The sequence below is a fragment of the Chlorocebus sabaeus genome, chromosome 15, assembly GCF_047675955.1.
Source record: "Chlorocebus sabaeus isolate Y175 chromosome 15, mChlSab1.0.hap1, whole genome shotgun sequence".
Classification (NCBI taxonomy): domain Eukaryota; kingdom Metazoa; phylum Chordata; class Mammalia; order Primates; family Cercopithecidae; genus Chlorocebus; species Chlorocebus sabaeus.
In genome coordinates, this window is record NC_132918.1 from 48,495,733 (window position 1) to 48,519,990 (window position 24,258).

Genomic DNA, 24,258 nt, shown 5'->3' on the forward strand with positions numbered 1-24,258 from the left:
TTGCTCGAACTTTAACTCAACTTTGATAGCATGTCCTCCAAGAAGTTTTTTTCTGAGCACTACTTCTAACTGCTTAGAACTGGCTTGGTTACTCCTTTATTCTCTCTTAGTACTAAGTGTTCTGCATTTCATCTATCGTAGAGGCTACTAAACTGTATTCTAATCATTGGTTTGTCTATATTCTTTCCTACAGTAGTTTTTAAACTACAAGTCATAACCCACTAGTGGGTTATGACATTAGGCAATTACCAGCATTTAAAACAAGATGAAATAAACTAGCAAATATAGGCTGGGCGTGGTGGCTCACGCCTGTAATCCCAACACTTTGGGAGTTCGAGACCAGCCTAGTCTACATGGCGAAACTCTGTCTCTACCAAAACCAAACCAAGCCAAAACAAAACAAAAACATTAGCTGAACATGGTGGCACATGCCTGTGGTACCAGCTACTCGGAAGGCTGAGGCACACAAATTGCTTTAGCCTGGGAGGCAGAGATTGCAGTGAGCTAAGACCGTGCTGCTGCACTCCAGCCTGGGTGACAGAGTGAGAACCTGTCTCAAGAAAAAAAGAAGAAAATATTAGAGTACATTGTAATAAGAATAAGTACTATTTCATGAACCTTTTATTTTAAATATTTAAATAAAATGCATGTATATGTACTGGGTCGTGATATAAAATGTTATTTCTTTGTTGCAGTCAAAAAGCTCAAACTGTACTGTGCGATTCATGAGGATAGGACTATGACTGATTTATTCTTGTGTACCTGAGACAGAGTCACCACTCAAAGTTTAGTTGAAGGAATGACAATAGCTACCCTTTATTGAACATTTATTTTACTTTGGAACTGTGCTGAGTATTTCATGTACATTGTCTTATTTGGTCCTCACATTAACCCATAACATAGATAGCATTATTCTCCTTTCATACATGAAATTACAAAGGTTCAGAGAAATGAAAAGTTTATACAATTAGTAAGTGGAAAGCTAGGACCTTGTCTTTTTGACTCCAAAGTTGGTACAGGCATACCTCAGAAATATGGTGGGTTCAGTTCCAGACCACCACAATAAAGTGAATATTGCAATGAAGTAAGTCATGTGAATTTTTTGGTTTCCCAGTGCATATATGTTATGTTTACATTGTATATTAAGTGTGGAATAGCATTATGTCTAAAAAACAATTAAAAATACTTTATTGCTAAAAAATGCTAACGATTATATGATCCTTCAGCAAGTTGTAATATTTGTGCTGGTGGAGATTCTTGCCTTGGTGTTGAGGGCCTTTCTCTGGATTAGGCTTTGGCTTAAGGGAATGTTGTGGCTGGTTTGATCTTCTTTTTTTCCCACTGGAAATTTCCTCATCTTTTAATGATTTGATCTTCTATTCAGACTATGAAAACTTTCTCCATACCAGCAATAAGGCTGCTTCACTTTCTCATCAATGGTGTGTTCAGTGGAGTAGCACTTTTAATTTCGTCCAAAAACTTTTTCTTGAACAGGTTGGTTGTTTGGTGAAAGAGGCCTAGCTTTCAACCTGTCTTGGCTTTTAACATGCCTTCCTCAGTAGGCTTAATCATTTCTAGCTTTTGATTTGAAGTGAGAGATGTGGACTCTTTCTTTCATTTGAACACTTAGAGGCCATTGTAAGGGTTATTAATTGACCTAATTTCAATACTGTGTCTCAGGGAATAGGGAGACACAAGGAGAGGGAGAGAGATGGGGAACTGCTGGTCGGTGGGGCAGTCAGAACACATATATTTATCTATTAAGTTTGCCACCTTATATTGATGTGGTTCATGACAGCTCCAAACAATTACAATAGTAACATCAAACATCACTGATCACAGATCACCATAACAGATATGATAATATTGAAAATGTTTGAAATATTGTGAGAATTACCAAAATGGGATACAGAGACATGAAGTGACCACATGCTGTTGGAAAAATGGCACTGATATACTTGCTTGATGCAGAGTTACCACAACCTTCAATTTGTGACAAATGCAGCATCTGCAACATGCAATAAAACTGGGTATGCCTGTGTTCTAAACTGTTATGTTTCCACTGTGAAAGGAATGTTTTACACTCTTTTGTTAGTGAAGTTTATTCTTTAAAAGTCAATCGTCAAGGATTTAGCAAATGAATTAGCACTTCAGATATACTTGTTTATTTAATATCTTTTTTGTTTATTTCAAAGAATTCAGTAATTGGATCATAACAAGACTTCTGCGGATTGCAGCAACTCCCTCCTGTCATTTGTTACACAAGAAAATCTGTGAAGTCATCTGTTCATTATTATTTCTTTTTAAAAACAAGAGTCCTGCTATTTTTGGGGTACTCACGAAAGAATTATTACAGCTTTTTGAAGACTTGGTTTACCTCCATAGAAGAAATGTGATGGGTCATGCTGTGGAATGGCCAGTGGTCATTAGCCGATTTTTAAGTCAATTAGATGAACACATGGGATATTTACAATCAGCTCCTTTGCAGTTGATGAGTATGCAAAATTTAGAATTTATTGAAGTCACTTTATTAACGGTTCTTACTCGTATTATTGCAATTGTGTTTTTTAGAAGGCAAGAACTCTTACTTTGGCAGATAGGTTGTGTACTGCTAGAGTATGGTAGTCCAAAAATTAAATCACTAGCAATTAGCTTTCTAACTGAACTTTTTCAGCTTGGAGGACTACCAGCACAACCAGCTAGCACTTTTTTCAGCTCATTTTTGGAATTATTAAAACACCTTGTAGAAATGGATACTGACCAATTGAAACTCTATGAAGAGCCATTATCAAAGCTGATAAAGACACTATTTCCCTTTGAAGCAGAAGCTTATAGAAATATTGAACCTGTCTATTTAAATATGCTGCTGGAAAAACTCTGTGTCATGTTTGAAGATGGTGTGCTCATGCGGCTTAAGTCTGATTTGCTAAAAGCAGCTTTGTGCCATTTACTGCAGTATTTTCTTAAATTTGTGCCAGCTGGGTATGAATCTGCTTTACAAGTCAGGAAGGTCTATGTGAGAAATATTTGTAAAGCTCTTTTGGATGTGCTTGGAATTCAGGTAGATGCAGAGGTAAGTAATTTTTCAGGTTACTTGTTAGGTATGTATTTTGTTCATCATTTAATTGTATACATATGTGCAAAATGTAATAATAAGGAAATGGAATATCTTTAATAGTAATTTATATTTGGAACATAATGATTTTCATAGTGTAGTCTGGCTCACTATTATGGACTTTTACTTTGATTTCAGAAGGATTTGTTGTTTAAGTTGGTAATGAACTGCCAATGGAGTAGAATGTTTCTAAGTAGAATCTGTGATGTGTAAATGTATTTGTTGCATTATTAATTAAAAGGGGGCAGTTATCAACTTAATTGCAGAAGTTTTGATCACTCAAATAGATTTTGTGTCTGACAAGTTATAATCAATCACTTTTAGAAAACCTATGAATGATTAATCATGCCAAATTATGTGCTTTTTTCTGTTTGGACTGTGGGAGTCAGGAAATACAATAAAATCATCAGAGATGCAGTAACTTCATTAAATATTTTAATTTATTAATCTTGCTGGGTTTGTTACATGAAAAAAGTTGGTAATTCCCTTGCAACATTTTTTTATAAGGGAATTAAAATTTATAGCATTTTGGTAAGAGGCAAAACAGGATGTAGAGAGAAGGATTTGTCTTAAACCTTCTGAGACTATAGAACCATAGTCTATATATAGACTTAAATAATATAGATCAATTTAGATGTTTGTTTTGCTTTATGAGACTCTAAAAGTAGTTTCACTAGAAAACATCTGACTAACATCTAATACATTCTTGCTACCTATGAATAATATAAATATATTTTCTAAGGAATATTTCTGGAAATTATTTTTTATTTTCTCAGTACTTGTTGGGCCCACTTTATGCAGCTTTGAAAATGGAAAGTATGGAAATCATTGAGGAGATTCAATGCCAAACTCAACAGGAAAACCTCAGCAGTAATAGTGATGGAATATCACCCAAAAGGCGTCGTCTCAGCTCATCACTAAACCCTTCTAAAAGAGCACCAAAACAGACTGAGGAGTATGATGACCTTCATTCAGTTTGTATTTAGCCATTAAATAAAACTTTGTTCACTTTTGAAATTCAACTTATTAGTTAAGTGCTTTGATTTAAATACACAAAGAACATCTTTCTAAATGTAGCCAAGGGAGTGCTTAAAATATTTTAATAATTCTTGTAGATTGTCAGTAGTATAAAACATTTCATGGTTAAATATAGTTAGTTTGCATGTTTTTACATGCTTATCTAATTTAACTTTTTAATAGGTGAAAAATCTTTGAGACTGTGCATCTATTAGCAATTTTTAAAATGTTAACAATTTTTATAAAGTAGCTAAATAATTGCCGTATTTCAGTTAGTTCTGAACATTGTTTTAATTGTTTTAAATCTTAATATGAATTTCAATAGTTGATATTACATAGTATGTTTTATTCTAAACATGTTTCATGTTTTAACCAAATTTATATTGCATAAGAATATCTCTCTACTGTATTCATAATTATAGAATTAAACATGTGAACATGAACCAAAAGAGCGTATTATGGAGTGCACTGAAACAGAAAGCTGAATCCCTTCAGATTTCCCTTGAATACAGTGGCCTAAAGAATCCTGTTATTGAGATGTTAGAAGGAATCGCTGTTGTCTTACAACTGACTGCTCTGTGTACTGTTCATTGTTCTCATCAAAACATGAACTGGTAAAACAAACTTGTTGTTTCTTGGGGTTGAGTTTCCTGTAATGAACTTGGATTTACTGTTTACTCATTATTCACTTGAATCATGTGACCTTAGAACACAAACTTTTCACTGAAGTAGTTAAGAAATTTATTTTCTATTGAGTCAAATGCTAGGCACAGTGCTAAGCACTGTATATATCTTAGTTAATATTTACAGTAGTCCTCTAAGGTAAATGCTGTTATGCCCATTTTAAAAGTTAGAAATTGACACTCAGAGAAACTGAGGCTCTTTTTTATCTGAAGCCAAAACTGACTTTCTTGGGGACGCATGTACCAGAACACATTTGTGTACAACTCAAAAACCCAGTGTTTGGCTTTTGGAGACAGGGTCTCGCTTTGTCTCCCAGGCTGGTGTACGGTGGCATGATCATGGGTCACTACAGCCTTGATCTCCGTACGGGGCTCAAGTGAGCCTCCAAAGTAACTGGGACTATAGGCATATGCCGCCATACCCTAATTAAAAAAAAATTTTTTTGTAGAGATGGATTTCCCTGTATTGTCCTGGCTGTTCTCAAACTCCTGGGCTCAAGTGATCCTCCCACGTCAGCCTCCCAAAGTAATTTTAGTTCCCAAATCCTAAGGGTGATTTAAGCTGACATAAATAGATTAAATTTAAAATAATGATTACTTCATTTGCATATTTAAATTGTTATAAATTTTGTACTCACAATTTCTTTTGGCTTTACTACAATTTTACGTTTGACTATAACAAAATTCGTCTTAATTCCGTCTTTAATAAAATGTACTTACTGCAGCCCTACCTTCAAGGACTGTCAACACAAATCCAAGAAGAAACCTTCTGTAGTGATAACTTGGATGTCATTGGATTTTTACACAAAAGTGCTTAAGAGCTGTAGAAGTTTGTTAGAAACTGTTCAGAAACCAGACCTGGAGGCAACCATTGATAAGGTGGTGAAAATTTATGATGCTTTGATTTATATGCAAGGTGAGTACAAATAAGCAATAGATCAGAATAACCTTTAAAGATAATCAATATAGAAATACGCTTTCTTTTTTGCCTGAAGCCTAAGTGCATGGAATACCCAGAAGTTTGTTCTTGATTTCAGTTCTATTAAATTTGTCAATTTCTGAGTTGCCAGTTTATGTGCGTAATATTTTGATTCTTTAGTCAATAGAAATTATTTATAACTTTAAAGTTTTTTGATTTGGGAGTTTGAGGAATGCTGTGGTTCTTCTTTAAAAAAGGCATAGATACATGTTTTTATAAAGTCACATTTAATTTCTTTGGGTTCACAGACCTCAGACCATCATTTATGGATCTCTGTGTTAAGAATTTTCTTCTTATCGAATGATCATTATAACAGTATTTGGTATATCAAATGTCTTTATTTTTGTTTAAAAGAGATATGGATTAAGGAAAAGTTATAATTAATGACTTATTTTGTGCTTCTGTAGTAAACAGTTCATTTGAAGATCATATCCTGGAAGATTTATGTGGAATGATCTCACTTCCATGGATTTATTCCCATTCTGATGATGGCTGTTTAAAGTTGACCACATTTGCCACTAATCTTCTAACATTAAGCCATAGGATTTCAGATAGCTATTGTAAGTGTTCACAAGAATATGTTTGTGTGTGGTTTGTTTTATTTATTTATTTTTGAGACACAGTCTTACTCTGTCATCCATGCTGGAGTGCAGTGGCGCAATCTTGGCTTGCTGCAAATTTTCCTACCTCAGCCTCCTGAGTAGCTGGAATTACAGGTGTGTACCACCACACCCAGATAATTTTTGTATTTTTAGTAGAGGTGGGGTTTCACCATGTTGGCCAGGCTGGTCTCGAACTCCTGACCTCAAGTGATCCACTTGCCTCAGCCTTCTAAAGTGCTAGGATTACAGGCATGAGCCACCATGCTCAGCTTTGTGTGGTTTGTTTTAACTCACCTCTATATAGGACTTCTAAGATTTATTTAAATTTTTTTTCAATAATTAAAAGAGCAGTTATATTTTTAATAATTCAGAAAGGGGTTAGATATATAAAAAGTAGCACATAAAATCCTGCCCCACATATCCCATTTCCTTTCTTTTTGTAAAACATTTGCAGTGTATCCTTACACGTCATTATCTTCATTTAATAAAATTAGGAAGTATTTGAGAAATATTTTAAAAAGAAGAACAATATACCAAAAATTCTTATACCAACTTCTCAGTTTAAGAAATAAAAACATTAGGCCAGGCACGGTGGCTCACGCCTGTAATCCCAACACTTTGGGAGGCCAAGGCATGTGGATCACTTGAGGTCAGGAGCTTGAGCCCAGCCTGGCCAACATGGCAAAACCTCATCTCTTCTAAAAATACAAAAATTAGCCAGGCATGGTGGCTCGTGCCTGTAGTCCTAGCTACTAGGGAGGCTGAGATACAAGAATCTCTTGAATCCAGGAGGCAGAGGTTTCAGTGAGCCAAGATTGCGCCACTGCACTCCAGCCTGGGCAACAGAGTTAGACTCTGTCTCAAAAAAAAGAAAAAAGAAATAAAAACATCATAGCCCTTTAAGGTCAGTTTCTCTTCACCCTTCCCTCTCTTCATGAAATTTTTTTTAAAAAGGAAATAAAAATATTAGAGATATGATGGAAGCCCTTTGTTCCTCTATGATTTCATTACCCTCATTTTTTTCCCCCAGAGATTACTACTGTTCTGAATTTGCTGTTGATTGTTCTGTTGAATGTTCTATTACTTTTACTATATATGTGTTTATTTGTAAATAATAAAAGAAATTGTTTTGCTTCTTACAGCTTACATTTTGTTGGTCAACATTATCTTTATGAGACTTATCCTTGGTGATATGGGTAACTCTAGTTTTTATTTAAACTTCCGAATAGTAGCCAAATGTATGGATAGACACTATCAGACCTCCTATTGGTGGACAATCACGTTGTTTCCAACTTTTCACAATTACATGCAACATTTAAATGAATATTTTTATAAATGATTCTTTAGTCATTCTAAGGTCTTGCTGTTTGAAAAGTATGGTCCACAGACCAGTAGCATCGCCACCATTTAGGTACTTGTTAGAAATGGAGCATCTTTGATTCTGCTGAGAGAGCACATTTAAAAAAAAAATGAAATAAAATAAAGAAATGGAGAATCTTATGCTCCACCCAGACCTACTGAATCAGAATCTACATTTTAACAAGATAGGTGATTCATATCCATATTAAAGTTTGAGAAGCACTTTTTAACGTTTTTACCTACGTAAGAGTAGTATTGTTGGGTTATAGAGTTTGCACATCTTCACCTCTATTCTGCTGTATTGTTCTCCAAAGATATGCCAGTTTACACTCCTGTTAGCAGAGTATGAGTTCCACATCCTCACTGACACTTAGCTAACTTTAAAATTTTTGCTATCTAGAAAATAAAAAATGTCATGGAGTTATAAAACTTTTTTCTTTTTCTTATCTGGTAGGTATGATTTTCAATTTGCATTTCCTTGATTATTTAGTAAGGTTGTGTATAGACCTTTTTCAGTGCACTTTATTTTCTGAAAAGGAGCTTTTAATTAAATTAGGTATTAAATGTATTTTAAATGTTACTTGACTTTTTTATATATATACACAAATGTTACTTATATATGTATATGTGTATACATAAAATTAACATTAGTAGAAATCATGTTTAACAGACTTAATTTTTTCAGCACCACAGGCACAGTCACGATGTGTGTTTCTTCTGACTCTGTTTCCAAGAAGAATATTCCTTGAATGGAGAACAGCAGTTTACAACTGGGCCCTGCAGAGCTCCCATGAAGTAATCCGGGCTAGTTGTGTTAGTGGATTTTTTATCTTATTGCAGCAGCAGAATTCTTGTAACAGAGTTCCCAAGATTCTAATGTAGGTACTAAGATTTTAATTTGAATATATCACTCTATTGGAAAGATCATAATTCTCTGGCTATATATGCAGGGTTATGTTTATTGTTGAATATGTAAAGCAAATGTTGCTTTTAGTTTTAGAATTTAACATTTTTTCCTTCTAGGCTTTGTTTTACTAGTACTTTTGTCCCAAATTAAGCAAGACTATTTAGACCACAAAAATAGGCAAGAAAGTTTAGTACTTTTTCTTTTTTTTTTCCCCAGAGATAAAGTCAAAGATGATTCTGACATTATCAAGAAAGAATTTGCTTCTATACTTGGTCAACTTGTCTGTACTCTTCATGGCATGTTTTATCTGACAAGTTCTTTAACAGAACCTTTCTCTGAACATGGACATGTGGACCTCTTCTGTAGGAACTTGAAGGCCACTTCTCAACGTGAATGTTCATCTTCTCAACTAAAAGTGTCTGTTTGCAAGCCATTCCTTTTCCTACTGAAAAAGAAAACACCTAGTGCAGTAAAACTTGGTGAGTGATTGTGACTTATTTAATATTTTAAAACCTATTTAAACTTTGCTTTTCAAATCAGTAAAAGAATTAGGCTGAAGCCTTGAAAAATTACAGAAAGTTACTTGCTTTATAGATTCAGTGCTCAGTATTGATTAGTTATAAATGAGATAACTGGTATTAGATTGCATCACAGAACCTATAGGAGAGGTGATTTTGGGATTTTTTCGAATACTTTTGTGATTTGACAGCCTAAATGGGGCATACCTATGGTCGTTTCAATATTGTAAGATTCAATATTCTATATCTTCTTTAGTGATACCAGAGACCTTCTTAATGTGTCCCCTGTTGGACACATTGGACTTTGAGAACTTCAAATAGTTAGATTACTTTGCCCAGCTGAGGACTGTAGAGTGTATCTTCTTGGCCACTTTCCAGTGGTAATGGAGTATAAGTTTTTACAAAGCATGAGATTTATACAAATACTTAGAAGATCCATTTGTTTAGGTAGTAAGTTGAAACTTGTTCTCAAGTTTTCAAAGCAATGGAAAGTACTCCCTAAATCTTGTAATGTAAGGTTAACAATAAAGCTAAGATCCCCCTTAGAAATGTGCTTTTCTTTTCTTTTCTTTTCTTTTTTTCCTTTTTCTGAGATGGAGTTTTACTCTTGTTGCCCAGGCTGGAGTACAATGGCGCGATCTTGGCTCACTGCAACCTCCACCTCCTGGGTTCAGGCAATTCTCTTGCCTCAGCCTCTGGAGTAGCTGGGATTATAGGCACGTACCACCATGCCGGGCAAATTTTTGCATTTTTAGTAGAGATGGGGTTTCACCATGTTGGTCAGGCTGGTCTCCAACTCCTTACCTCAGGTAATCCACCTGCCCTGGCCTCCCAAAGTACTGGGATTACAGGCATGAGCCACCATGCCTGGCCTTTCTTTCTCTTTTTTTTTTTTTTAAGAGACAGGGTCTTGCTCTGTCACCCAAGCTGGAGTGCAGTGGCATGGTCACGGCTCACTGCAGCCTGCAGCCTTGACCTCCCAGGCTCAAGTGATCCTCCCACCTCAGCCTCTTGAGTAGCTGGGAGCATAGTATGTGTCACTACACCCAGCTGATTTTTAAATTTTTTGTAGAGAGGGATCTCACTTTGTTGCCCAGGCTAGTCTTGAACTCCTAGATTCAAGTGATCCTCCGACCTTGGCCTCCCAAAGTGTTGGGATTACAGGTGTGAGCCATCACTCCTGGCCTGCAATGTGTTTTTAAGCCTATCTTGGTAACATATAATGGTCTACAAAATCTGAAAGAGACTTGTTATTTTGTAACAATTCTGGAAATGATTTTAGATTTAAATTGTTTACAGGCTAAGTGCAGTGGTTTGCTCCTTTAACCCCAGCACTTCGGGAGAGCCAAAACAGGTGGATTGCCTGAGCTCAGGTGTTCGAGACCAGTCTGGGCAACATGATGAAGCCCTATCTCTCCAAAAAATACAAAAATTAGCCAGGCGTGGTGGTGTATACCTGTGGTCCCAGCTACTTGGGAGGCTGATGTGGGAGGATCCCTTGAACCAGGGAAGTCAGGGCTGCATGCTGCAGTGAGCTGTGATCGTGCCACTGCACTCTAGCCTGGGTGACAGAGCAAGACCCTCTCTCCTATGTGACATTTATTAAATATAAAGTAAATTTTGATTTCTAAGTATCCATTTTAATTTCCTAAGATTTTGTGTGCTATACATACTTAAATATGAAACATTAACATTATAAGAGAACTTAGGATTCTTTGTGGCGTATTATTTGTTGGCAATATTTTTATGGTACAACCTTGACATTTAATGTTAAATTAGGTATTGTATACTCTTATCCTTCAGCTTTCATAGATAATCTGCATCATCTTTGTAAGCATCTTGATTTTAGAGAAGATGAAACAGATGTAAAAGCAGTTCTTGGAACTTTATTAAATTTAATGGAAGATCCAGACAAAGATGTTAGAGTGGCTTTTAGTGGAAATATCAAGCATATATTGGAATCCTTGGACTCTGAAGATGGATTTATAAAGGAGGTTGATAATTTTTGTTCTTAACAGTTGGATTACATCAGCCTAGCTCTAAAAATTTCTTTAACCAGTTAATTTTATTGTTCTAGCTTTTTGTCTTAAGAATGAAGGAAGCATATACACATGCCCAAATATCAAGAAATTATGAGCTGAAGGATACCTTGATTCTTACAACAGGGGATATTGGAAGGTATACTTGGCAGCATTTGTATTCTTCCTTATTTATTTTGGCCATTCTCGTTTTTTATTTGCTTGCTGTTAAAAATGGTGATATGATATTTGTGAAATTATAGACAAAATATGAGTCAACATGAATGTTTTCTTAGATTTCCATTTGTTTCTGGGATATTGGAGATACGTGTGTGTGTGTGTATGTGTGTGTGTGTATTCATATGTATGTTGTTTTTAATTTTAGGGCCGCAAAAGGAGATTTGGTACCTTTTGCACTCTTGCACTTATTGCATTGTTTGTTATCCAAGTCAGCATCTGTCTCTGGAGCAGCATACACAGAAATTAGAGCTCTGGTTGCAGCTAAAAGTGTTAAACTGCAAAATTTTTTCAGCCAGTATAAGAAACCCATTTGTCAGGTAAGAGTGAGCATTTGTCTTGATTATAGGCAACAGTGGTACTTTTTAAGAGTTACAAAAAAGAAGAATATTTATACATGTTTTATTTTGCTTGCTTTTGTTTTTTCTTCACTTTTATTTTAAGTTCAGGGGTATATTACGTGTGTACAGGTTTTCTACATAGGTAAACATGTGCCGTGGAGGTTTGCTGCACAGGTCATCTCATCACCTAGGTATAAGCCCAGCATCCATTAGCTATTATTTGTGATACTCTCCCTTCCTCCACCCCCCTGACAGGCCCCAGTGTGTGTTGTTCCCTCAGTGTGTCCATGTGTTCTCATCATTCAGCTCCTACTTATAAGTGAGAACGTGTGGTGTTTGGTTTTCTGTTCCTGTGTTAGTTTGCTGAGGATAATGGCTTCCAATTCCATTAATGTCCCTGCAAAGGACATGATCTTGTTCCTTTTTGTGGCTGTATAGTATTCCATGGTATATATGTACCACATTTTCTTTATCCAGTCTATCATTGATGGGCATTTAGGTTAACTCCATGATTTTGCTTTTTTTTTTTTTTTTTTTTTTTTTGAGATGGAATTTTGCTCTGTTGTCCAGGCTGCAGTGCAATGATGCAATCTCAGTTCAATGCAACCTTCACCTCCCAGGTTCAAGGGATTCTCCTGCCTCAGCCTCCCTAGTAACTGGTATTATAGGTGCCTGCCACCACGCCTGGTTAATTTTTGTATTTTTAGTAGACATGAGGTGTCACCATGTTGGCCAGGTTGGTCTCGAACTCCTAACCTCAAGCGATCCACCTGTCTCAGCCTCCCAAAATGCTAGGATTACAGGCATGAGCCAACGCACCTGGCCAACTTTACTATTGTAAATGGTGCTGCAGTGAACCTACATGTGCATGTATCTTTATTACAGAATGATTTATGTTCCTTTGGATATATACCCAGTAGCGGGATTGCTGGGTCAAATGGTATTTCTGCCTCTGGGTCTTTGAGGAATTGCCACGCTGTGTTCCACAATGGTTTAACTAATTTACACTCCCGCCAACAGTATAAAAGCATTTCTTTTTCTCTGAAACCTTGCCAGTGTCTGTTTTTTGACTTTTTAATAATAGCCATACTGACTGGCCTGAGATGGTATCTCATTGTAGTTTTGACCAGTGATGTTAGCTTTTTTCCATGTTCGTTGGCTGGCTGCATGTATGTCTTCTTTGGAGAAGAGTCTGTTTATGTCCTTTGCCTACTTTTTAATGGGGTTGTTTTTTTCATGTACATTTGTTTAAGTTCTTTGTAGACTCTGTATATTAGACTTCTGTCAGATGAATAGATTGCAGAAATTTTCTCCCATTCTGTAAGTTGTCTGTCCACTCTGATGATAGTTTATTTTACTGTGCAGAAGCTCTTGAGTTTAAATAGATCCTATTTGTCAATTTTTGCTTTTATTGAAATTGCTTTTGGCATTTTTGTGATGGAATCTTTGTCTGTGCCTATATCCTGAGGTATTGCCTAGATTTTCTTGTAGGGTTTTTATAGTTTTGAGTTTCACATTTAAGTCTTTAATCTATCTTGAGTTAATTTTTGTATATGGTATGAGGAAGTGGTCCAGTTTCAATTTTCTGCATGTGGCTAGTCAGTTCTCCAAACCATTTATTAAATAGAGAATCCTTTCCCCGTTGCTTGTTTTCATTAGGTTAATCAAAGATTGGATGGTTGTAGATGTGTCATCGAATTTCTGAGTTATCTAATCTGTTCCATTTGCTTTTTAAAAGTTTTATTTTCTTTTTAATTTTAAATATTTCTTAGAGACCAAGTTTTACTCTGTTGTCCAGGCAACATACAGTGATCATGGAGTGGCGTGATCATAACTCATTGAAGCCTCTAACTCCTGGGCTTAGAGATCTTCCCACTTTAGCCTCCTGAGTAGCTGGGTCTACAGGTGTGCACCACCACACCTAGCTATTTATTTATTTATTTATTTATTTATTTATTTATTTATTTATTTATTTTTAGAGATGGGGTTTTAGAGAGAGCAGCTGTATTTTGCCCAGGCTGCTCTTTAACTCCTGGCCTCAAATGATCCTCCCACCTCTGCCTCTGCAAGTGCTGGGATTACTGTCATGAGCCACTGTGCCTGGTTTTAAAAAGAAAGCATTGTGCTTGCTTTAAAAAATTATTGTTAAGACTGGACGTGGTGACTCATTTCCTGAATTCTCAGCACTATGGGAGGCCAAGGTGGGCGAATCACCTGAGGTCAGGAGTTTGAGACCAGCCTGGCTAGCATGGTGAAACCCCATCTCTACTAAAAATACAAAAATTAACCAGGCATGGGGATGAGCACCTGTAATCCCAGCTACTCAGGAGGCTGAGGAAGAAGAATCGCCTGAACCCAGGAGGTGGCCGTTACAGTAAGCTGAGATCGCACCACTGTGCTCCAGCCTGAGTGACAGAGCGAGACTCTGTCTAAAAGAAAAAAAAAAAAATTATTGTTAAAAAGGATGTATTTAGTTTATTTAATAGAACTGAAATCTTGCCATTTTTATATTTTAGGATATTGGTCTAAAGATACAGGTTATAAATGGGGGAGGAAGAAAATCATCTTATAATGATGTATACCCTTTTTAGTGATAGTAAACTCTTTTACGCCTTGATACTATGTTATATGACACTTTGTTTTAAATATATTCAATTAATGGCTGAAAAGTTAGGTTATGCTAAAATACTGAATTTATTTGTGGTATAATCCTTAGCATGATATTCAAGTTTTTTAACTAGGCCTGATTATGTCATCTGTAAAAGGCAGGTTGTGACATACTCTGCCTCATTAAGGTTGTTATAAAAATTGAATGAACCAATTCAGATAATGTAGAATACTATTTGATACTGCCCTCTATGGTAGCTTAAAAAGTATTAGTTAAAATTTCTTCTTTGTGTGAAAACTAACAATAAAATGGTTTTTGCTCTAGTTTTTGGTAGAATCCCTTCACTCTAGTCAGATGACAGCACTTCCGAGTACTCCATGCCAGAATGCTGACATGCGAAAACAAGATGTGGTTCACCAAAGAGAAATGGCTTTAAATACCTTGTCTGAAATTGCCAACGTTTTCGACTTTCCTGATCTTAATCGTTTTCTTACTGTAAGTTGCAACATATAGTTCACTTGAGGTTTGCAATTCAGTATTTTGTTCATGCCGTTCTAGATTTTGACTTTGATACTATATTATTGCTTATGCTGTAAAACTTAAGTTTAAGTGGATTTGAGTCATTGTTCTTTATGGTTTGCTGTCCTGAAAAGTTAATACTAATTGAATAATGCTAATCAATTCAGTTAGCTATTTGAGCCCTTATGTCTTTGGTGCTATGATTTTTTCCATTGGTAATTTGAAGTCTAATATGATCATTTCTACTCCTAAGGCATTGGAATAATAAAGTATAAAATTGTAGTGGTATAAATGATCTACTATGACATATTTTATAGTATGGAGTGGTTTAGGAAGCCTTTGAAAAGTCATTGGGTTCAGAAAAAAAATGTTCTACCACTTCTGTTTAGAAAAAAAAAAAAAAGAAATTGGTGCTGAGGTTTACAAATGATAAAATAGATTATCTTTTAACCTTTTCACAAAGGCAAAGTTTATTGTTACTCTTAATTAATAAATTATAATAGCAATTCATGCAGAATATTTCCCTACAGCATTACTATAGTTTAGCAAACATAAATTGCTTATAAATTGGTCAAATACTGGAAGGAAATATGTTAGTATGTGGGAAGGACCACAAAGACATTCATACATTTTCATTCACTCATTCTACTCTGGGAATCGAAAAGCAAAGATATTTATTGTAACATTATCCAAGTAACAAAAGAAAACAAAAGCAAAACTCTGAGTAGAAACTAAATGTCTTAATTTTAGGTAGGTGGATATTATGTAACCATTAACATCATAAATTATTATAACATTGAGGAAACTACCTTATAATATTACAACAATCTTATAATGTTAATATTAAGTTGAAAGTTAAAATAGAAGTACCATATAAGTATCTCTGAGGACAGAACCTGGGTCTTGTTCACTATCACATCTCCAGTGCTTAGGATAGTAACTGACATGTGTGCTTAGGATAGTAACTGACATGTAATAAGTACATGTAGAATGAATAAATGCAAGTCCCTTTCTCTTATCTTTGGATTTTGTATATATTTTATTAAAAACGTCTTAAAGGAATAGACAAAAATGAATTGTTGCAGTATTGGGATGGTATGTGTGTTAAAAGATTTTTTTGTATATGTTACAACATCAACTCTTAAATTTAAAAAATGTCTTTAAAAATTGCATTTATGGTTAGTCTTGCTTATTCTTTAAATACAAGTTCAAGTAATACATTAGACTTGTAATTTCTACCTCAGAGCATGAGTATATTTTAACACTTACTCCTGAAAAATTATCTTTTTTACTTTTCTATTTGCTTATTTATTGTCTGTTTCTCTACCTTTTTACAATGTAAGATCTGTGCCATCAGGTACCTTGCCTATTTTGTTTACTGCTATGTGCAGTGCCTGAATCATAGTAAATTGCCCAGTAAATATCATTTGAGTGAATAAATGGTAAATCTGAATTCAAATACAAGTCCTACATGGACTCCAAATATGTGTGGCATTTAAAAATATTTTTGCACATAGCTTATGTGAATATTTTTTTCAGCCAGACAAATGTACTTTTTGGTAATTGTTGCATTCTTTTTCAGAGGACATTACAAGTTCTACTACCTGATCTTGCTGCCAAAGCAAGCCCTGCAGCTTCTGCTCTCATTCGAACTTTAGGAAAACAATTAAATGTCAATCGTAGAGAGATTTTAATAAACAACTTCAAATATATTTTTTCTCATTTGGTCTGTTCTTGTTCCAAAGATGAATTAGAACGTGCCCTTCATTATCTGAAGGTAATTAAATATTTCTATATATTTTACTTTTTTATATAAATTAGCATTATAGGAAAGATGTAACATTCTTCTAGGAAGGAGGGTGAGTAAATTATAGCCTGTCCTAGAAGAATGTAAGTTTAAGTGTTGTTAAATAATCTTTGTCCTGAGACTATATTAAATAGAATTCTCCTTTTGTTTTCTTTGATCATTTCACCGTAATGGGATATGATAGACATCCTTTTATAGGAGAGGTTCTCAGCCTATTTCATTATAGTACTTTTCAGTTGATTGGAGTTATAAGTTGACTGATGATACACAATTATATACATAGGAAGAGGCAATCACCTTCAAATGCAGTATAATGTCTGTGTTTAGTTTAGTTACTTGGTGTTCTGATTACAATTTGGTCCAGTTTTTTGGCAGGTTTTACGTTTAAAATTATAACCTGTGCTGCTTTTTTTGGTGTCATATTAACAAAATATCTCTCAGGAATATGAAACTACATGGGAACAGGAAAACTATGAGAAATATGCATATAACATTACTGTTTTCTCTGATGTTAATTTACTTCATTTGTTTCATAGTATATGCCAACAGCACATCTCTTTCCACATGAGAGTTGGTGAATATCAAATATATTTATTCATCTTGAGAAAGTATAATACAACTGTATATTGCAGAGATAGAATGATAATATTAAGTGTTTATGGAATATTTACTACATGTCAGAAATTGAGCTAAACAATTGATATGGATCATTTCATGTAATCCTCACAATTACCCAATGAGATAAAGGTCCTATTCATATTTTATTTATTTATTTTGTGATGGAGTTTTGCTCTGTCACCCAGGCTAGAGTGCAGCGGTGCGATCTCAGCTCACTGCAACCTCCACCTCCTGGGTTCAAGCGATTCTCCTGTCTCAGCCTCCTGAGTAGCTGGGATTACAGTTGTCTGCCACTAGGCCTAGCTAATTTTTGTATTTTTAGTAGAGGTGGGGTTTTGCCATGTTGGCCAGGCTGATCTCCAACTCCTGGCCACAAGTGATCCACCTGCCTTGGCCTCCCAAAGTGCTGGAATTACAGGTGTGAACCAACGCACCCAGCCAAAGGTACTATTTTTTTGGTTTTGTTTCATGGATAAGGAACTAAGGCAGAGAGAGGTTAGATTAGGTAACTTATCCAAGTCAGCATATCTGATAAATGACAGCTAGAATTTAAACTAAAACAATCTGAACAGAAAGACTGCTATAAGCCACTATACTACATTTCCTCCCAGGGTTATGTGTCCCCAGTAATGAGTTGATGATATTATAAGACCTTAGAGAAAACTAGGACTTGCTTTTTAATATTTTATTTCTATATAAAGTTGGATCACTTCACTTCATTACATATAATCCATGGGAGACCTACCAGGATAGAATAAGATTAGAATCTTTTCCAATGCCTTTTCTTAATACCAGTAGTAAATCCTGTCATCTGGTCTAGAGCTCCTGATGTACTAATAGCATGTTAAAATCAGTATACTTATTTCCAGGATGTTAGTATGAAGAAAAAACCTTTTTTTAAAACATGTCTTTGGGTTAGAATGAAACAGAAATTGAACTGGGGAGCCTGTTGAGACAAGATTTCCAGGGATTGCATAATGAATTATTGCTGCGTATTGGAGAACACTATCAACAGGTTTTCAATGGTTTGTCAATACTTGCCTCATTTGCATCCAGTGATGATCCGTATCAGGGCCCAAGAGATATCATATCACCTGAACTGATGGTAAGGAATATGTTCTATGAGTTTTCTTGTTTCTTTTTCTTCCTTTTGCAGCTTAATTATGAAATTGAAGAAACCATATTTTTGATCATTTTCTGGCTGCTAGCAATTTGTTTAACTTTTAAGTTGGTATTTTTATTTTGAAAAGGTTGATTGAAATTGCATGGTCACATGCACAAGATCATGAACACAAGATCATGTTTATTTTCTCACAGCATTATCACAGCTTTGTTTACATATTTACATGTTTAGGCTATTAACAACGTATATTAGCGTTGGAAAATGTGGACTTTTAAGTGTTTTGAGTAGATTTTATTTTTTCACGGAATAAAAATGTTGAAGTTTATTTTTCTTTACTACTTTTAAATTACGTGTATATTAGAATATGTTTGTAGCTCTCCTCTCACCCTGCCCCTTCAACTATTTCCTTAGCTCAACAAATGAAACTTTTCAATTCTAACTGTAGTTTAATCCATTGTTGGATAGAAGGGAAGTTAGGAAATACATTCTCTATTTTAAATCTTTCTCTACCATAAATTTGTATTTGAAATCACTTTACTGTTTATCTTTAAAAAATATATAAATCCTCAGAATTGAATTATTATTTTTTCTTTCAACTGCCTTCATTCCTGTAAGAGACTTAAAGGACTATTGGCAAAATATTTTAACCCATTTATGCCAGAGGCTGCAAATTTTTTTTTTTGTGAAAAATCAGACCTTGGTGATGACCTTGAGCAGTAGGATATAAATAACTTCCACAAGCTTACTGTTCCAATAATGGAATGCAGTTCATTAAGAGAGATTTTTATCTCTGGTTTCTCATTTCCCATTCTAGTCTGACTCTTTTCTCACTATTCTGTGAAATTCCTTTTTTCAGGATCACCAACAGTCTTCTTGGCTATTAAATCTCATAGTCACTTCTCTGTCCTATCTTATTCAATCTTTCAGTATCATTCAATACAATTGGCCATCCTTTCCTACGTGGCATCTGTGATACCACATTGTCTTGATTTTTCTTTTTTGCTTCACTGTTCACTCATGTTTAGGCTTCTTTACTGGCTTTTTCCCTGTAAATTATCTACTTTATCCTCTAAATGTTAGAATAACTCAGGACTATGTAACTGGCTGTTTTTCCTCAGTCATTATTCTCTCCTTTAATGATCTTCTTTGATCTTTTTCTTTAATATGAGTTATATTTTGAGAATTTTTAGTTGAAATTTCAGTCTAGACTGCCCCTGAGCTTGGTTTATATAGGTTAGTTTCTGGGAGGATACAGATGGCATACACACAAACATTTACACAGAAATAGTTTAACAAAGGGGCTACTTTTAGTGACATGGCAAGGTTAAGGGAACCAGCAAGGAATGTTAAGGAACCCAGGTACTACAAACAGCAGAAAACTTAATCCCCCCACTTAGTTCTGGGAAAGGGGAAGAAATAGTGTTACTAGAACCTGATTGAGAGCCAGAACCATGAGGGGAGTCCTCTCATTGTAGAGGAACGTAGCCACTGCCAGAACTACCTCAAACCACAGAGCAGGAAATATGAATACCATACTCTGTCCTCCTACCCTCTGTTCTAGTGGTATTTCCTGCTGACTGAATTCAGTGGAAAGCCAGAGGGCAAGGGATCCTAAGTAATGCGGTCTGGTCAGTGTCCCAGGTACAGAGAAGGGCAGAAGGCGGCAAAGAATAGACCTGAGGATGAGAGAGGATGGCAAACATATTCACCTTTTCGTCATCTCTACTCTCATGTCTTATAGGCATCTCAAACAATTCCAAATATAATATGTTCATTAGAAATCTTTATTTTCCCTTTCTAACATGTTTTTCTCCCAGTCTTTCCCATCTCAGTAATGGTACCATCTACCTAGTTGCATGAGTCAAAACCTGAGAAGCATTTGTGAGCCCTCCATTTCCTTTATCCTTTTATAATCAAACAATGAGCAAATGATATCAAGTCTCTCCAAAATATATCTTTTTCATTTCTGCCGCCACCACCCTTACACAAATAACCATCATCTTTCTTGGGACAACTGTGAATGCCTCCTAATGATTCTGTCCTTTCATTCTTCCCTCTCTACAATTAATTAATTATACAGCCTTTGGAGTGCTCTTTTTACAAACTCATATCATTCCCCTGATTAAATTCCTTCTATGATTTTCATTGCCTTTAACATAAAATAAAATCTGTAAGACCATACGTGATCTGCCTACCTTTCTACTCTCACATGGTACAACCCATTTCTTCCTTTCTCCCTATATTTCAACATGGTTTCCTTTGTGTTTCTTAAACGTGCCAAAGTTTTTCCTGCTTCGAGACCTAGGACCTGGATGGTCTGTCTACTTGGAATAATATCCTGGATCTTTCTCATTCTTTAGATTTCAAGAGTTTCCCAAATACCCTGTCTCAACTCCCTTACCACATTTCTTGTCTATCACAGGATCGTGTTTCTTTTCTTATAGCATTATCACAACTTTGTTTACATACTTACTTATTTAGTGTCTTCCATTCATACTAGTCTACCATGTAAGCTAATGAGAGAGAATGACTTTGCTTATCTTGTACACCTGTACCCAGCACAGGATTCTAGGCATATGTAATAAGTATTTGGTGATAGATAATATATTGGTAGATAGATAAAGTCAAATAATTGTTTGTCTGAGTGCAAGAACTTTAATATTGGAATGTTGACATAGATTGTGTGATCCTTATCTGCTTTTTATTTAAGCAATATAGGCTGGAACCATACAATTAGTGAATTGTGGCTTACCATGCCAAAGTTGACTCTCAATCTAAATCAGAAGTTTGCAGAACAAAATGCAATTTTAGGCATTAAACACCAGATGATTTCTGGTGCTAGGCAAGATAAAGATTTATCCTGACATCTAATCTGGAGAGACTTGTAGGATACCTCACTCCTCTCTATTATATGGTAGCACACACCCTCCTACCCTTTTCTTGGTAATGCATGGAACCTGAAGACACCTAAATCAGATGCCTCAACATCAAGCAGAGCAACTTTCTTAAAGTTCCAAATGCTTTAGTTGCTACTCATTCCCAGCTCTTTTTTTTTTTGCTCCTTTCTTCTGTCTGTACATAAAGACATGAAACAGAAGAATATTCTTTACAGAGTGGTCACATTCTCAGTTTGTAATAATATGAACAAATTGATTTAATATTTAGCCATATACTAAGTCCTTAGTGAATGATATCTTTTTTTTTGGAAGCAGGGTTTTGCTCTGTCACCCAGGCTGGACTGCAGTGGCACAATCTCAGCTCACTGCAACCTCTGCCTCTGGCACTTAAGCGATCTTCCCACCTCAGCCTCCTGAGTAGCTGGGACCACAGGTGTGTGCTACCATGCCTGGCTAATTTTTTTGTAGAAACAGGGTTTTGCCATGTTACCTAGGCTGATCTCAAACTCCTGAGCTCATGTAATCCACTTGCCTCAGCCTCCCAAATTGCTGGGATTATAGGGGTGAGCCACCGCACCTGGTCAATAAATGGTATCTTATTTAGCAGCTCTATGCAGTAGGTGGTTTTATTGTTCACATTTTACAGACTTGGAAGAATTAAGTAACTTATAGAAGATCACACATTAGGAAGTGTCAAAATTAAGATTCAAACCTAGATTTGGCTGACTTAAAGCCCATGCCCTCTCCTACAGGACCGTCTCTTAAGAAAGTATTAACTCAGCTAAGCACAGTGGCTTAATCCCAGCACTCTGGGAGGCCAAAGCAGGAGGATTGCTTGAGCCCAGGAGTTTGAGACCAGCCTGGGCAACATGGCAAAACCCCGTGTCTACAAAAAATACAAAAAATTAGCTGGACATGGTGGTGCATGCCTGTAGTCACAGGGACTCAGGAGGCTGAGCTGGGAGGATTGCTTGAGTCTAGGAGGTTGAGGCTGCAGTGAGTTGTGATTGTGCCACTGCGCTTCAGCCTAGGTGACCAAGACCCTGTCGAGAGAGACAGAGATCGAGAGAGGAAGAAAAGAAGAGAAGAGAAAAGAAAAAAAGAGAGAGAAAGGAAGAAAGAAAGAAATAGGAAGGAAGGAAGGAACTCTAAGAAAAAGAAAAAGGAGGAAAGAAAGAAAAAGAGGGAGGGAGGAAGGAAGGAAGGAAAGAACCCTGTTTAAGAAAAAGAGGAAGAAAGAAGAAAGAGGGAGGAAGGAAACAAATGAAGGAGGAATGGAAGAGAAAGAGGGAGGGAGGAAGGGACAGATGGAGGGAGGGAGAGAGGAAGGGAGGGAGGGAAGAAGGTAGGAAGGAAGGAAGGAACGAACTAAGGAAGGAATTCTGTTTACTTCAGGAAACCTAAAGTGTCATGGATGATGATATCTAGCCTGCAACTTTTGATGCCCATGGTCTTGTGCCTCTTTTCCCCTATTACCTCTGGGGATATTATCCCCTATGTCAGATCATTTTTCTGGTGGGATACCCTTTCCTTAATCGTACTTTTCTACCTTAGCTCTAAATGTCATAGAATAAGGACAGTCCCTTTCCTTTCTCTATTCTTTTCTTTCTTCTTTTCCTCTCCACTCCACATCCTGAAATGAATCAGATCCTGAGGATCCCACCTCAACTCATTCCATGATTAAAAAACTTATCATTTCCTGCTTGTACTGTACATTTAATCGTATTTTTTAATGGTGACTATAAATCATTTCATTAGTTTCTTTAAATACTATGTGTGAAGATACATGCTTTTGGAGAAACTTAATTCACCAAGTCTTTATTTCCAATATGCTAATCTAGTTAGGTAAAATATAAATGACATTAATTAATTAAAATGTCAACTTAAGAAATTCAGTCTGTATAAAGCTTACATATTATCTGTTTTTATTTCTTAGGCTGATTATTTACAACCCAAATTGTTGGGCATTTTGGCTTTTTTTAACATGCAGTTACTGAGCTCTAGTGTTGGCATTGAAGATAAGAAAATGGTAAGTGGTGATAGTTGAGTTCCATAGTGCTAAGATAGAATTCATATAGAATATAGATAAATTCTGCATCTAGCTACAAACATTCAAAGATGAGAAATAACCAAACATGACATTCTCTATTGCTGAAGAACTTATATAAGCTTTTTGGGAGTCTAAAAATTGGAATTGTATTCGTTTCGTTTCTTTAGTTTAGGAGGGATAGAACACCAACCCAAAGTGACTAAAAGGAATTTGTGGCTGTGTTACTAAAAGTGTAAGGATAATGTAGCTTTGGGCATAACTTGATTTTGAACTCAAAAAAGTTCTCAGAGTCAGTCTTTTGGCTCAGATTCACCTGGGTTGGGGCAGTACTTAAGAGCCAGGTAATGACCTCAGTGGCTTCAAGCTCACATCATCACAACATCTAGTCCAGCATTTGAAGAAAGAGACTAGCAATCACTGAAAGCTCAAACAAAAGTTGCATCATTGAGTCTCCTTGGTTTAGATTGGGCTGGTGTGGGTCATGGCCCATGGTGTTTTTGAACACCAGAAATCTTATATTATAAGATTATTATATTATAAGTTATTATAATGTAAAGCAACTTTATGTTTAAATGCTTGTGCCACAGTGAAGTTTCATTATGACTGCTGCAATAGTTGGCCACCATTGGAAATTTTTGTCCTATAGATTGGAGAAAAATTTTAGATATTGATAAAATTTCCCTTTCTGTTGCTTTCCACCTCTGCAGTCAGTAAGACTACAATAAAAACAAACAAACAAAAAACACCTATGAATGGAAGCTTTTATTTCAGCGTATACTACTCCCCCCCCTTTTTTAAAATAATCTTAAGGAGTCAAGAAAGACCTATGATACCCTATTAAACTCTGCAAATTTCAGCAA

General features: G+C 35.8%; 1 protein-coding gene across 2 annotated transcripts in view; it reads left to right on the forward strand.

Annotated features, from left to right (window-relative positions):
• The window catches only part of ATR (ATR checkpoint kinase), a 124,628-nt gene that overhangs the window by 13,694 nt on the left and 86,676 nt on the right, over positions 1-24,258 (forward strand). For both annotated transcript variants that reach the window (XM_008008852.3, XM_008008853.3), the window contains 14 exons: positions 2,196-3,073; positions 3,892-4,070; positions 4,555-4,746; positions 5,541-5,731; positions 6,202-6,354; positions 8,441-8,633; positions 8,879-9,141; positions 10,984-11,174; positions 11,258-11,358; positions 11,584-11,755; positions 14,709-14,879; positions 16,486-16,680; positions 18,248-18,433; positions 23,285-23,377. In XM_008008852.3, coding sequence (XP_008007043.3) covers positions 2,196-3,073; positions 3,892-4,070; positions 4,555-4,746; positions 5,541-5,731; positions 6,202-6,354; positions 8,441-8,633; positions 8,879-9,141; positions 10,984-11,174; positions 11,258-11,358; positions 11,584-11,755; positions 14,709-14,879; positions 16,486-16,680; positions 18,248-18,433; positions 23,285-23,377 — 3,158 coding nt within the window. The remainder of the gene's footprint in view (positions 1-2,195; positions 3,074-3,891; positions 4,071-4,554; positions 4,747-5,540; positions 5,732-6,201; positions 6,355-8,440; positions 8,634-8,878; positions 9,142-10,983; positions 11,175-11,257; positions 11,359-11,583; positions 11,756-14,708; positions 14,880-16,485; positions 16,681-18,247; positions 18,434-23,284; positions 23,378-24,258) is intronic.